Here is a 13,073-nt window from a genome sequence, read left to right as displayed (position 1 = left end):
ATGGTTAAGTCATTTTTTTCCTTATTTTTACTTGATAAAATAAAAAATGAGATCTATGAAATGAATAAACATCACTGTACACAAATACAGGGATGTTCAGATATGCATATTCCCCAGGTCCTCCCCTTCTTCTTTTGAAGCACAATGTTTCAAGTCATTTTCTCAATAAAACAAACAAAAATATTGATAAGGTTTTTAAGGAATATTATGGTACAGTGGGCTCCTGTAAAACAGTGGTTCCCGATCTTTTTTCCTGTGAGCCCCCTTGACTTGTATTGCAGAGGAGCTGAGGACCCACACAAACAAAAGGTGATACAAGGATGTCAAAAATGAACATTTTCATTGTTCAAATCCATATAAAAATAGTCCCACACAGAGGTTTCCTTATCAAGAGGCCTTTGCATGAACTGTTCAGCTGTGTTTTATCCCAATTATAATTAGTACGAGCGGATCTAATTTTGGCAACCTCAAAGCAGATAGAGCCTTGTGCCTCCCCTGAAATCTCAGGCACACCCCCCCCCCCAAGGGGGTCCTGGATCACAGGTTTGGAACCAGTGCTCTTACAATTCTGGTCCTTAGGTCTCTTTTTATGTATTTAGGTTCCTGTGTTGCCTGGATTCATTTAGGTTCTTCTGGGTTTTATTTTTATTTTTGTCTTGTTGTTATGTTCTTTGCTGGTGTTATGATGTTTTGTTTTAATTGTTTTTCTGCTTATTGTCAAAGCACTTTCAAACATCTGTTGTTAAATGTGCTATACAAATAAAGTTATTATATTATTTTAAGTAATATTGCTTTTTTTAAGCTCTTATCATAACAATTGTGAAATTTTGTTCCCCTTTAATCAGTCCTTTGAGGAGTTTGATCCCAGCAGCTTTGAATGGCCCAGAATGTGTTTCTAACTTGGTCAAATGCAAATTTCAGGCCCCAAACTGCCCTATTCTGAATAACTCGTCAGACTTAATATAGCAATTACCCATGATTCTTCATTAAAATTTCCTAAGAAAGTTCTGCCACCGCAAAAACTCACATCAAGTGCATTAGTCTAATTTCTTGTAAAAAAAAATGCTTTTATATAAGCCACATTGAATTGAAAAGCACTAACCTCTTATTTCAAGATATAATGAGCAAAAATAAAGCTGGATTGTTTTAAAATAATAAACATATTTGCCAGTGCAGCTGTCAGAGTCTACTTGCAGAGAGGTCATTTTTGGAAACTTAACTGGTAAATTTTGTTTGCTATAACTGAAGCTATTTTTCACTTATTGCAAGCAATTTAGGCCTTATTTTTTGCTAGTAATATCTTAAAATACAATTCTTTTTCAGGCTTTTCATTGAATGTGGTTTATATTGAGAGAGTTTTTTTTTTTTTTTTTTTTTCTTGAATTAAACTGAAAGTTTTTGCAGTATCTACACCAGGATCAATGCTGCAATTATCTGAAGATAATTCACAGAATTTTAGTATTTTGGAGTCGTAATAAATTTGATAAACATCTTTAATACATGAGTCATAGTAGAGTTAAAAGAATATTATCATTACTATTATTTTAATGTTTAACTCTGGCCAAAAAACCCCCTTTGTGTAGTTGATAAATCAAGCCTGGACATAAAACTGCCACTCTTTAAGGAAATTAAATGTTCAGGTTTACATAAGTTCAGCAGCTTTTTATAAACAGCTAGAAAATATAAGAGAAATAAGTGCCTGTGTTTTGATTCATGATCATTAAAGCTGCAATTTTTGCAACAAGAAAGGCTTAATTACACAACCAGGCATTTCAGTTTTTAATTTATTCGCCTTAATTGGATATTGTTTTATTTTTTGTTTGTTTTTTTAACTGAAGTGTTTCACTTATATTAATCATGCTTTTGATGGCTCAGACTCTTGGTGCTTTTCTTTAAATCAAAATACATCACTGTTGGCTTGTTATTTTGCATTGACTGGAATGCAATTTGTGCAGAACTCCAACTTTGAAACCTTTAACTCTAAAAATCCATCTTTCCTTTAGTCCAGCCTTAAACCAGTGTCATCCTAATGTTTTTCTCTTCTACTTCTTCTCTTGTATAATTTGCGGGTTTAGTTATGTAATGCTCTCTGCTGTTCCTCCAAACCGCAGACCTTCATTTATGTAAGATTCAGCCTCCCTGCCAGCATTCACCTGTCCTCTCACTACAAGAAAACACAACTTCTGATGATATGTGATTACTTGGACTGATGCTCGGTCTTTTATGGGATTCTCAGAGGCAGCGAATGCTTCAGCGGTCACAGATCAATCAAAATAATGAGGCCTATTCTCAGCGAGAGATAAAGGCTTGGCTCACAAGCTCTGGGGTTTGGGTTCCCACCAGAACGTTGCAAATGCAGGAGCCGGCTATTAGCCTCATGTAGCCTTGTCTTTTAATAAATCTATTTTAGTATCGCTCACTGCCTGCCAGTCCAAAGCCCTGAAGGAGCTTCACAAATGCCAGAAAGGAAATGCTCGTCCTTTCAAACTCCGATGTGTCCAGTAAGGAGAAGTTCAGGTCATCTTCTGGTTTGATCCTTAATGACTCTCCACAGCAGATTTATTGATGCAGAACAGATGTTTGGTATTCAGACCTTTTAATTCGAAGAGAAGATGTCCCCCCTGCCGACTTTTCCACTCAACTCAAATGCCAACCGGTCTGTGGTCCAAATAAATCAGTGCAGGCTAAAATTAGACGCTTTCTGTAACATCCTGATTATTAAAGGTCTGCTGGCTGATGAATTGTTCTTTCTGTGAATTTTAATAAGTTTTGGCCTTCATGAAGTTACAAAACCAGTCTTTTTCAGTGACTCTACCTTATTCAGAATATACTGTGGTCATGACCGTCTCCTGTATAAAGCTGCAGTTAGGTTGCAATCAGTGCATTAGTTTTCATGCCTCTGCACCAGCTTTTTTGGATTGTTTCTGTCTCACCACCCCAGGATTTGGAAGCCAATATCTCTTGAAAGTTTGGAAGGAATTCCTGTAGTGTTTTTGTCCACTCTGACTCTTGGATGAATCAAACAGACATTGACCAAATGTCAGACGTCAAGATCCCTGTGATTTCATGTCTGTCCCGTCCTAGAGAATGTGGTATCTCAGGAAAAACTGGATGAGATTTAGTCACATCTGTAGTAGGGATGGGCAATATGGACTAAAAAATTTATCACGATATTTTGCTGTATTTATTGTGATAATGATAAATCACGATAAAAAATAGCACCATACACCACAGCCTTTTTGGCTAGGTAAAATGTATCAAATGGGCTGCTTGACTACACCAACTACATGTAAATTAGTGCTGGGTATTGCCACTGATTGCCTGAATCAATTCAGTTACTAGTGAATTTGGTAGGCCCCAATTCGATTGAGTTTTTGATTCAGTTTGATTCAATTCAGTATTGATTCATGTTGGGATATTTTAGTAAAACAACCTAAATTTCTTCATTCAAAAAGAAGTTTAGTGGGAAATAGTACAAAGAATATTCGAACTTGGCACATTATTAAAAATATCAGGGTTTGCATTAAAAATGGACTTAAACTAGAAGTATTTACATCACTATTTTACCTCCATGTGGCCCATCCTGGACATAGTGTCTTTTTTTCCAGTTTTTGTCTGTCTTTGTAGTGTTTAAATCTAACATGCAGTCTGATATCCTCTTTTAAGTCATGAGGTTCCTTCAGTGGAGCAGAGCTGCCAGGCTCCACCATGTTTGTTTTTACAGAGATAAGTCGCTTACTGCAAGTCCAAGTTGAAACTTTTGTTTTTAAAGTAATGAAAATAAAAATAAGTACATTTGATACATTATTTTAAATTAAATTTGATTAAGTCCATGATGTATAATTACACTGAAGCTTATAATGTGGTAGTAGTAATAGTCACATTTTCAGATAAAGGGCATGCAGTGTGGCGCTTTAATGTTTATCTGTCCCTCCACCATACACTTCTGTCTGTCTGTCTGCTGTCTGTATGGTGTGTATTATAGTTAGACACCTATACACTTAAAAGAGAGAACCCACAGCGCTGATAAAAAGAAACATGCGTCATGTTATCTATCATATTATGTACATTGTATGTTGTTGTAAATGTTATATTATGCTAACTTTATAGAAAATCTACATGAGATGCAAGTTTATTACTCATATATTTCTAAATATTAGACGACGCGCTCTGTTATTTCCTCGTATAAACGGTGGGGCCATGTGTAATTTGTGTGGCTGTGAAACAGAGGAGTAGGGAATTGTAAAATAAAGCACACTGTGCAAATTACCATTGTCTGCTCCACTTCTGATTTCCCGTAACCAAACCATTTCCAGATAATGGAGGTAGCTCCTTGTTCAACAAAAAACTATCCTCCGTTTCACCTCCGCCATCCACCGTGTTTGTTCTGCTTCTGCATGTGGGTTACGTGTGTGTCACAGTTGATGACGTGTGCGATGGTTGCAGACACATACGTCAACAACCATGGTTTATAGTTATTATCGTTGAATGCTGTTTTCTCATCATGGAAGTGTTTTTTCACGGTATATCGCAAACGATAAGATATCACCCATTCCTAATCTGTAATATTTTTATGGTTATCTACTCAACATAAAAACTGGGTCTCTTTCCATTTTTTGGTTTTGAAAGAGAAGTCCTCCAATATTTACTTGTTTTGCAATAAATCACATGGCTAGAGATAGTAGTTCTCTGTGGTTATCCCTCCAGTAAACCAGGTGCAGAGTGCAACTTCCTCTAAAATATTTGTTATACATATTTATCAGAGCTGTGCATCCTGACTGGTCTCACAGTTCATCTTGATTATGATAATGAGACCCTCTGTTTGAGTTCATGATTCCTCACCATTCACAAGCAGCGTCTGCATTGATCATGCTCTGCCTCTTCATCGATGCAGAATCATCCATGTTGGCACCACCATGCATTGTGGAAATGATTATTTTTAACACCACTGGTATTTATCCCTGTCCACTGTCATTCCCTGTGAAACAAATGCATAGATGTTGAATGAAGGTCGAGATAAAACTGTAAAAGAGTCGGTCTAGTGTACATAAATTAACAGTTTATGCTATTAAATGCCTTAAAATGTAAACTATGTCTAGTCTAATTTTCTATCACTCAGCTGATTACACATCAGCTGTATTTTGTCATGAAACCATTTAAATATTGTTATCAAGGCTTGACATTTAAACTGCCAAACAGTCAAAAACGACGGATGGAACAGTTGTTTAATGTTTTATTAATATGAGCTTCATGCACTGAATATAAGTCATCTTTTATTTTAACAGATAATTTAGACTCATTTTTTATTTCACACATATAAAGACATTTCCACCATAAAGTTTAAAGGAGAATCTGGTGGAGATTTGTCAGAGTGAAATTAGAGATTTTCTTGTAATCTGCTGTAGCTTTTTCCAAATAAACTGTCAGTAATTTAATTTAAGGATAAACTTCATATCCATAGAAGAAAAAAACTCTTAGTGTCACTGACTGATCTCTGTAGTGTGCTGTTTCGTATGTACAGGGAGAAGTGCTTTATTAAGAAGTGAGCTGATATTGGTCGTATTGATGAGGGATAATAAAGCATGTGTGTCATGTCATACCATACGTAACAAATTTGTCATGTAGCATGTAGTTTCCAAACAGCAAAATTGTGGCGAGTGTAAATACTGCGTGGCTAGTAAGTTTGCAAAACCACTAGCCACCCTGGCTGGTGAGCAAAAAAGTTAATTTCAAGCCCTGATTGGTATCAATTTCACAATTGCTAAAATTAATTTATAACTATTGGCATATCAGATTGCAGCAAAAGTCCACTGCGTGCATCCTTAGTAATGTCCACCCTGTATGTTTAATTTTTTTAATTGTTTCTGCTATTTTAAACAGTATGCTTTATAAAGAAACTCAAATAACATCACTCATATTTTGAAACAAGCATAGAATAATAACAGCAGCAAGAAGTTGCAGAACAATTTTGAAATTACAGTGTTAAGATGAATTAGTAACGTGAGACTTTGGTGCATTTTAAAAGATAAAATGGTTTACTTTGGTGCCTGTAAACATACCTGGGTAGCCCACTGAAGTGTTGTCTATCTGTGGGAAACACTGCCTTTATTTCAGGTCTAATTATATATTGTCTTTTCATTTCTGTTTTTTGTCCCCAGGCAAAGAGACTCTCAGCTAACGCCAGAAAGATCAACATCACGCTGAGGTTCCTCCCTGTTAACTTTACTAAGAGCAGAGAAAACTCCACCTTCTACCTGGCCAAGTAAGAATGTATTAACTTATATCCTGATAAGGTACTTAGATTTTAAGAGTGCTTTGCTTTAAGATGAGAAATAACATGTTACAGAGAGAGAGTGAAACAGTTAAGGAAAATTTGTTGAAGAATTTAAGCATCATAATTTCATCACTTTGTTCAGACTGTTAAGAATTATGCTGTACAATTAAAAGTTACATGGATATCTTAAATAATTTGAAAACGTCCAAAAAAAAAAAAAAATCACAATGTCTTTGCAGTCATACTCCAAGGCAAACCAACATACACAGAATTCAAACACACTTTGGTATCTTCATATGCATGTTAAAGTTGAGCTATGGTTCTAACTGGACTACCATCCTTGTTCTTGTTCCAGTTTACCAGTACAACTGGAGAAACGATTTATTGACAGGAGCATGTCTGACTCTGCGGTAGCAGATAGTGATATGCTCCCTGCCATCTATGAACTTCCCTCATGTTTACAATGCTAAAAAGTAAGCAAGCAAGCAATAAGCTGGTTTTATGTAAAAACTAGAAAGGCACTCGGAGAGCACAGACCTCCACTGTTAGCCCTATCTCCCAATAGTAAAGAATCCTTTAAAAAAATTTCCTGAATCCAGACGGTGATCTGGATCACTCCCAAAATCTAATCAGTTCTTCCTTATGCTATTTGTGACATTTCCTGAAAATTTAATCAAAATCTGTCCAGAACTTTTTATGTTGCTAACTAAGTAACAAACCCTGTTGATCACATAACCTCCTTGGTGAGGTAATAAAAATGATCATGATGATTTTTGCCATAATTGAGTAGCCAGTTCCCAGTAGCCAACTTTGAAATTTCTAGACTAAAAGTCTAGTTTTAATGGGTTTTAACAAAATTTTTTGACTTTTTATGTCAGCTTGTCATCGTACTGTCTGTAGCACGAACCCATGTAAAAGTTATCCATCCTTTCAGGGTGTTTGTGTTTCCATCAGTGCAGCGCTGCTTTAAGTCATACCCAAACACTCTGAGACTGTTTATGATATGCTCAGTTACACTCAGATCCAGCACTTCACAGCTTACTGCTGAAGAAACCCTTGCTAAGTCTGCAGCAAAGTGAGCCTCTGATTAGTGATGTTTTACTTAACCACAGGATGGCACTCTTGTTAAGCCCTAACAGCAGCTGTATCCAGCACTGGCTCTCTTAAGGTTATCTGATGGCAGCCCTCTGACTGAACGCAGCAGGAATGGAGCCAAACCTTTAAACTTGTCATCAAACTTCAGCTGAGGAACTAGAGGTGTTACTGACATTATCACACTGACCAGTGATTTCCTCAGCAGAGACTCAGCCATGATGATGTCTGTGAGTTTTATTTTGTATTTCACAACAGTCGAGGAGGAGATCATGTCAGATGTGTTCAGTTTTAATACAGCTGCATCTTCAAACCACACACATGTGCGTATTTGTAGACTTCTTTCAAAAGATCAATGACATTTTGTCTAATGCTGCAGATAAACTATTCTTGGCCAGATGCATCTTTGTCATTAATATGTAACCCAATTTAAAGGAACAAAATTTAAGCTGCTGCAAGATAAAGTAGTTCAACAAAGGCTGCTTCAGTGATACATAAACCACACCTGCTTTTCATTCATGACTTTGTATTGAGATTTGACCTTATTAGAAATGAACTTAAACATCAATACATCTAACATCATTAGGTTTTAGCTTTTATTTTGTAGGAGAAAAAGGCAACAAGGTTAGACCGTATAACCCCAGAAAAATTTGGGGAGGATATGAAAGTATTAAAACCCAATGCTAGTGTCAGGGGAATTTGTTTAACCTGTAGGCCACTGGATGTGTAAATAAAAATCACCTAACAACAGAGTGATTTTGTAATAGATCATAAATTGAGTCCCAGTTTTCTGCTTGTTCCTACTGACTTAAAGAGAAAAAACTGAGTGGACCTGAGATGCTTTGATTCAGCATCATAAGCGAGTGCAACTGGCCAATCTGTTAAAGGAACCAGGCCTAAATTTTGGCACGAGATTGCAGGAATTGTGCACAAAATATTAAATTCTTGAAAGCCTGATTCTCATAATGCAAGGAAATTCCCCCCATTAAATCATGGATTAACTGTGATTAACCACATTTTTGGAAAGCTGGGTTCAGTTTTACTAGCCACACTCAGGCCTAATTACTGACAGACCTGCTGAATCAAGAATCCCTTTGAATAGAACCTGTCTGACAAAGTGAAGTAGACTGAAAGATCTCAAAAAGCAACAGGCCATGCCACCATCTAAAAAAAAATCCAAGAACAAATTATGAAGTCATTCGCATTGATAAGTCTGGAAAGGGTAACAAAGCCATTTCCAAGGCTTTGGGTCTCCAGCTAATCATGGTAAGAGCCATTATCCACAAACAGAGAAAACTTGGAACAAGGGTTAATCTTCCCAGGAGTGGCTGGCCTACCAGAGTACATCAACAAATCATCCAGGAGGTCCCAAAAGAACCCAGAACAACATCTAACGACTTGCAGGCCTCTCTTGACTCAGTTAAGGTCAGTGTTCATGATTCAGTAACAAGAAAGAGACTGGCCAAAATGGCATCCATGGGAGAGATCCAAGACCAGAACCACTCTGACTGAAAAGAACACAAAGGCTTGTCTCACATTTGCCACAAAACATCTTGGTGATCCCCAAGACTCTAGGAGAAATATTTAGTGGACTGATGAAATGAAAGTTGAATGTTTTGGAAGGTGTGCATCTGGAATAAAACTAACAGCATTTCATAAAAAGAACATAAAACCAACAGTCAATGTAGTCTGGCCTAGCCAGAGTCTGAGCTTAAATCCAGTTGAGACGCTGTGGCATGACCTTTAACAAGACATTCATGCAAACCCTCCAGTGTGGCTGAACTGCAAAGTGACTGCAAAGAAGAGTGGGACAAAATTCATCCACAGCAATGTGAAAGACTCATTGCCAGTTATAGCAAACGCTTGCTTGTGGTTGTTGCTGCCAACGATGGCACAAATAGTTGTTAGGTTTGGGGGGCACTTACTTTTTCACATAGAGCCAAGTTGATTTTTTTCACAGCACTGTAAATAAACACTTGTGGCTGATGTCCTTGTCTTCTGCATGTCTGCATGTAGCCTTTAAAATGTATCAGTAGTGGTAATGTCTTTGACACTTTCTGCTTTGGCATCTGTGGAGAACAGTACGGAGACGTTGAGGAGAAATAAAAAGCATTCTACTTTTGCTAATGAATCTTCCTCCTTTGTTGCTTTTTATACCTGCGAGCAAACCGTTTTTAGAGTTACTGCTGCCTGGATTGGATGGCAAATACATCCATGCATGATTGCCTTTTCTTCTACATTCAGACGCATTCATCATGTGGCTACAAGTACTGAACCATGACCCCAAATATAAATACTGTTACACTCAACAAAGAGAGTTGAAAAGGCCATTTAATTAAACTTTTATCTTTAAAATTTCACTTGTCATACATAAACCAACAATGTATGGGCACTGTTATTAAGTCTTTGCTGTCGGCAGTTAAATTAATTTGGGAGAAATCATTTTAGTGTAATAAACTCTGCAGACTTAAAGGAATTTGAACCCTGAAGAAGTAAGTAATTCTTTCACATGGGCAATTTTCCAATTTGCTCAGTTCTACTGGTGGTCTTGTCATGTCTGCTGTCTTTTCTCCCTCTTGGACAACCCTCTGCCACTCATTTTCCCATTTCTTTTTCGTCTGATCCCTGCCTCTGTAATCCCTCTGTGGAAGAATAGAGGAGGCAAAGAGGGGAAAATAGTTATTGAACTGCATATTAAAGTTTTTACGAGTCTGAACTGCCCAGAGACGGCATTGGGTGCCAATCAGGATTGCCGCTAAAAGAATCCTTTGTCAGTCCCTCCAGCTGGTTTTATGTTGTTACTTTCCTTTTCACCACCCTCTTTTCCATCCCTAAAGTCCACTGCTTTGTCATGTGCGTTTTCTGGTGTTGAGCAAGCAGCGATTTGAATGTACACCTCTGAGAAAAAAGCAACATTATATCAGGTTGCAGTAGCGCTCACTGACCATGCTTCAACCTCATGCGCCTCTTTCCCAACGAAGCACTTGTCAGATATTGACAGAATGTTTTTGAGCTGGAGTTTTTGTTATCAAGCTTAAACACCTGGAAAATTAGCTCCACAAGTGCTCAAGAATCGTTCTGCCGCTGTATCGTCAATTGAGGGATCTTTGGCCTGCTGCACCGCTTTATTTCTTTGTTTAGTCTGGCTTCTCTCTCTATGTCTCATCAGAAAGACTTCCAAATAACCACAATAGTGTCCCATTCACAGACAGCGGACACAAGGGATGGGATGAAAGGTGTACAATAAATTGGGAGGGATAGAGAGAGAATGTGCAACAGAATGTACCAAGTACATAATATAAAAAGCAGATGTGTGAGCAGTGCGACTGCAGCTGGTTAGCGACATATTCATGCTACGCACTCACGCTGCCAGAGAAGGATCATTACTGGCAAACAGCTGACTACAGGGCTTTCATGCCTGGCGATGCAGTGAGCGTGTGTGTTTAGGTTTTACTTTGAGAGCATGTGTCTCTTTAATTAAATGTTTGAACCCACTGAAAGGCCTTTCCACCTACTGCAGCCATGGGTAATTCAAAAACAAGGCACAAACAGTAAAAAGACAAAAAATTAGTCTGTCTCAGCTCAGCTCTGGCAGGAAAAGTGTATACCAGCTGGCATTTGGCTGAACGTTGGGAGTAGTTGGGTTTTCTACTTGCTCAGCCTGGCGTTGCAGGGCATTTTCCTTTTAGTCAGATTTAAGGGACTCGACAACACATTACAGAGTCAGTTTGCTGTGAAAATAACTGGATATAATTGTATAATAACTCAACATCACTGGTTTTATGAGCAGCTGTTGATTAGTGCCAGCCTCAAAAACCCAGCTGTCTCAGACAGAGGACACCTGATTTGCCCCTTGATATTGACAGGTGTTGAAGATTAATGAGAAACGTGTTCGAAATTAAAGAAAAATAGCATTTTTATGAATTAAGTTTAATGGTAATCATCCACAAAATTACTCCTGGAGCCAATAATCTAGTAGAAATGACTGTTTCAGACACTTTATCTCTTCAAACCTTCATTCGGTTTGTCTGAGGTTATCTAAATGCATAGCTTTTTGGCTATTAAACCAATTAGTGCTGCAATCAGCTGCAGATTCAGCTGCTACTAAAGCCACATAAACCCAAGAGATACACATTGGCGTCATTTACATGATTTTTCTGCAGCTGCTCAATCCATAAAAGTGTTTCTTGCTTGCTGTTTGCTGCTCTGTTATGGTGTGAACAGAGGCAGACATGTGGTCATCCTTTTTGGCTGATGGAAAGGAACTAAATGGCATGTTATTGCCTCCTAATGATTACTTCAACCCACAACTAATTACACTTGAAAACACTCCCCTCCACTTGGATGGCAACCTTTAGCCTGCTTGACCTGAGCTGGTTGGCTGATTCTCCTTCTTTTGGAGCTAAAGAGATAACTCAGTGACATGTAAACAGTTCTATAAATCTGTTCAAAGCTAGGGATAGAGGGTCAAGTGAATATCATGCATGATCTTCTACATATTCTAATTTCAAGGGCAGATTGTTGCTATGTTGAAAGGAAATATTAAAGATTTTTTAGCCCATTTAGGAGTACAGTGTGAGCAAGACTTGAATGTATTGCACATTCTCTTAATTAATGTATTTTTTGTTGACTTCCTGTTCCCTGACTTTTCCCAAAATGCAAACATGCAAAGAAAATCACAGAAAAGTCAGAATGTAAAATGAATGTGTAATCCTTCTCTTGGCTCATATATACCATTCTTTTGTCTTGACTTGGATATGCAGTTTTTGTTTCATACGGAGGAGTGAAGCATGGCTGAGGCAGCAGCTACTTGCAGGAAAGCATTTTGCTGTGGGCACATACTACACAACTCCAAGAACAACTCCTGTCTGCAGTGACACAAAGGGCCAGATCACAGGCTCTCTTTCCTTCTTTCCCTCCATTATGAACTGTTCTGGCCTTTTCCTCTAGGATGACGTGTAGGTCGACAAAGTATGACGGGATAACAGAACAGCCTGCCGTCACCCAAGTTCCAGACTCACTAGAAAAGCCACTGCAAGGGCTATGAAGGTGTGGATAGTGTCATTAGAACAGCAAAATAGATGGCTTTCAGAGGGACAAACGTCAGTTGCTACAAGTTATGGTTCAGAGTTATTTAACTTTTTGTAACTTGTGCCTCCTCGTCGTGAAAGACAATGTCAGTGTCAGGTGGTTAAACTGATACAGTGGTGACTCTCTAGAGATTGGACAAACATTTTGTCAATTTCATTCATTACGAGCCAATTAGAGCAACAAAACACATGATGTAGTAGGTAACCACTGCCCTGGGAGTAAACTTCCTTGCCTTCACTTGCAGTGGAGCCATTTGGCAAATTAAACTTGGGAAAGCCAGGCAAGAGAAGAGCAAAAGCATCTTTCCTGTCAAGACAAACTTTTAATGCAGTTCTTCGCTCTTCTTGTAGTAAAGAAAGTTGTTCTGATAAAACGGCTGCTGGCAGCCATTGTTTATAGGCTTGCAGTGCAATTGAACCACACCCGTAGCTGCTGCCTCAAATCATGTGGATTGGCTAAGTGGGAACAATCGTTTCAGCTAGGAGCTTCGCAAGATGGATCCGCCTGAAAGCAGACGGTAAATCTGGCTAGTCTATCATCTTCGCAAGATTGTTTCAAGTCAGCAAAACTTGGAACAGCATCATAACAAAAGCCTTTTGAATAGCAAAACAGTCAT

General features: G+C 38.1%; 1 protein-coding gene across 1 annotated transcript in view; it reads left to right on the top strand.

The window, feature by feature from the left end:
* znhit6 (zinc finger HIT-type containing 6) overlaps positions 1-13,073 on the top strand; it is a 64,545-nt gene that overhangs the window by 11,948 nt on the left and 39,524 nt on the right. Inside the window, exon 5 of the mRNA XM_041790446.1 lies at positions 6,159-6,262. Within this exon, the coding sequence (XP_041646380.1) occupies positions 6,159-6,262 (104 nt within the window). The remainder of the gene's footprint in view (positions 1-6,158; positions 6,263-13,073) is intronic.

This window comes from Cheilinus undulatus, linkage group 7, assembly GCF_018320785.1.
Source record: "Cheilinus undulatus linkage group 7, ASM1832078v1, whole genome shotgun sequence".
Taxonomy (NCBI): Eukaryota; Metazoa; Chordata; class Actinopteri; order Labriformes; family Labridae; genus Cheilinus; species Cheilinus undulatus.
This window is presented reverse-complemented; position numbering and strand designations above follow the sequence as displayed.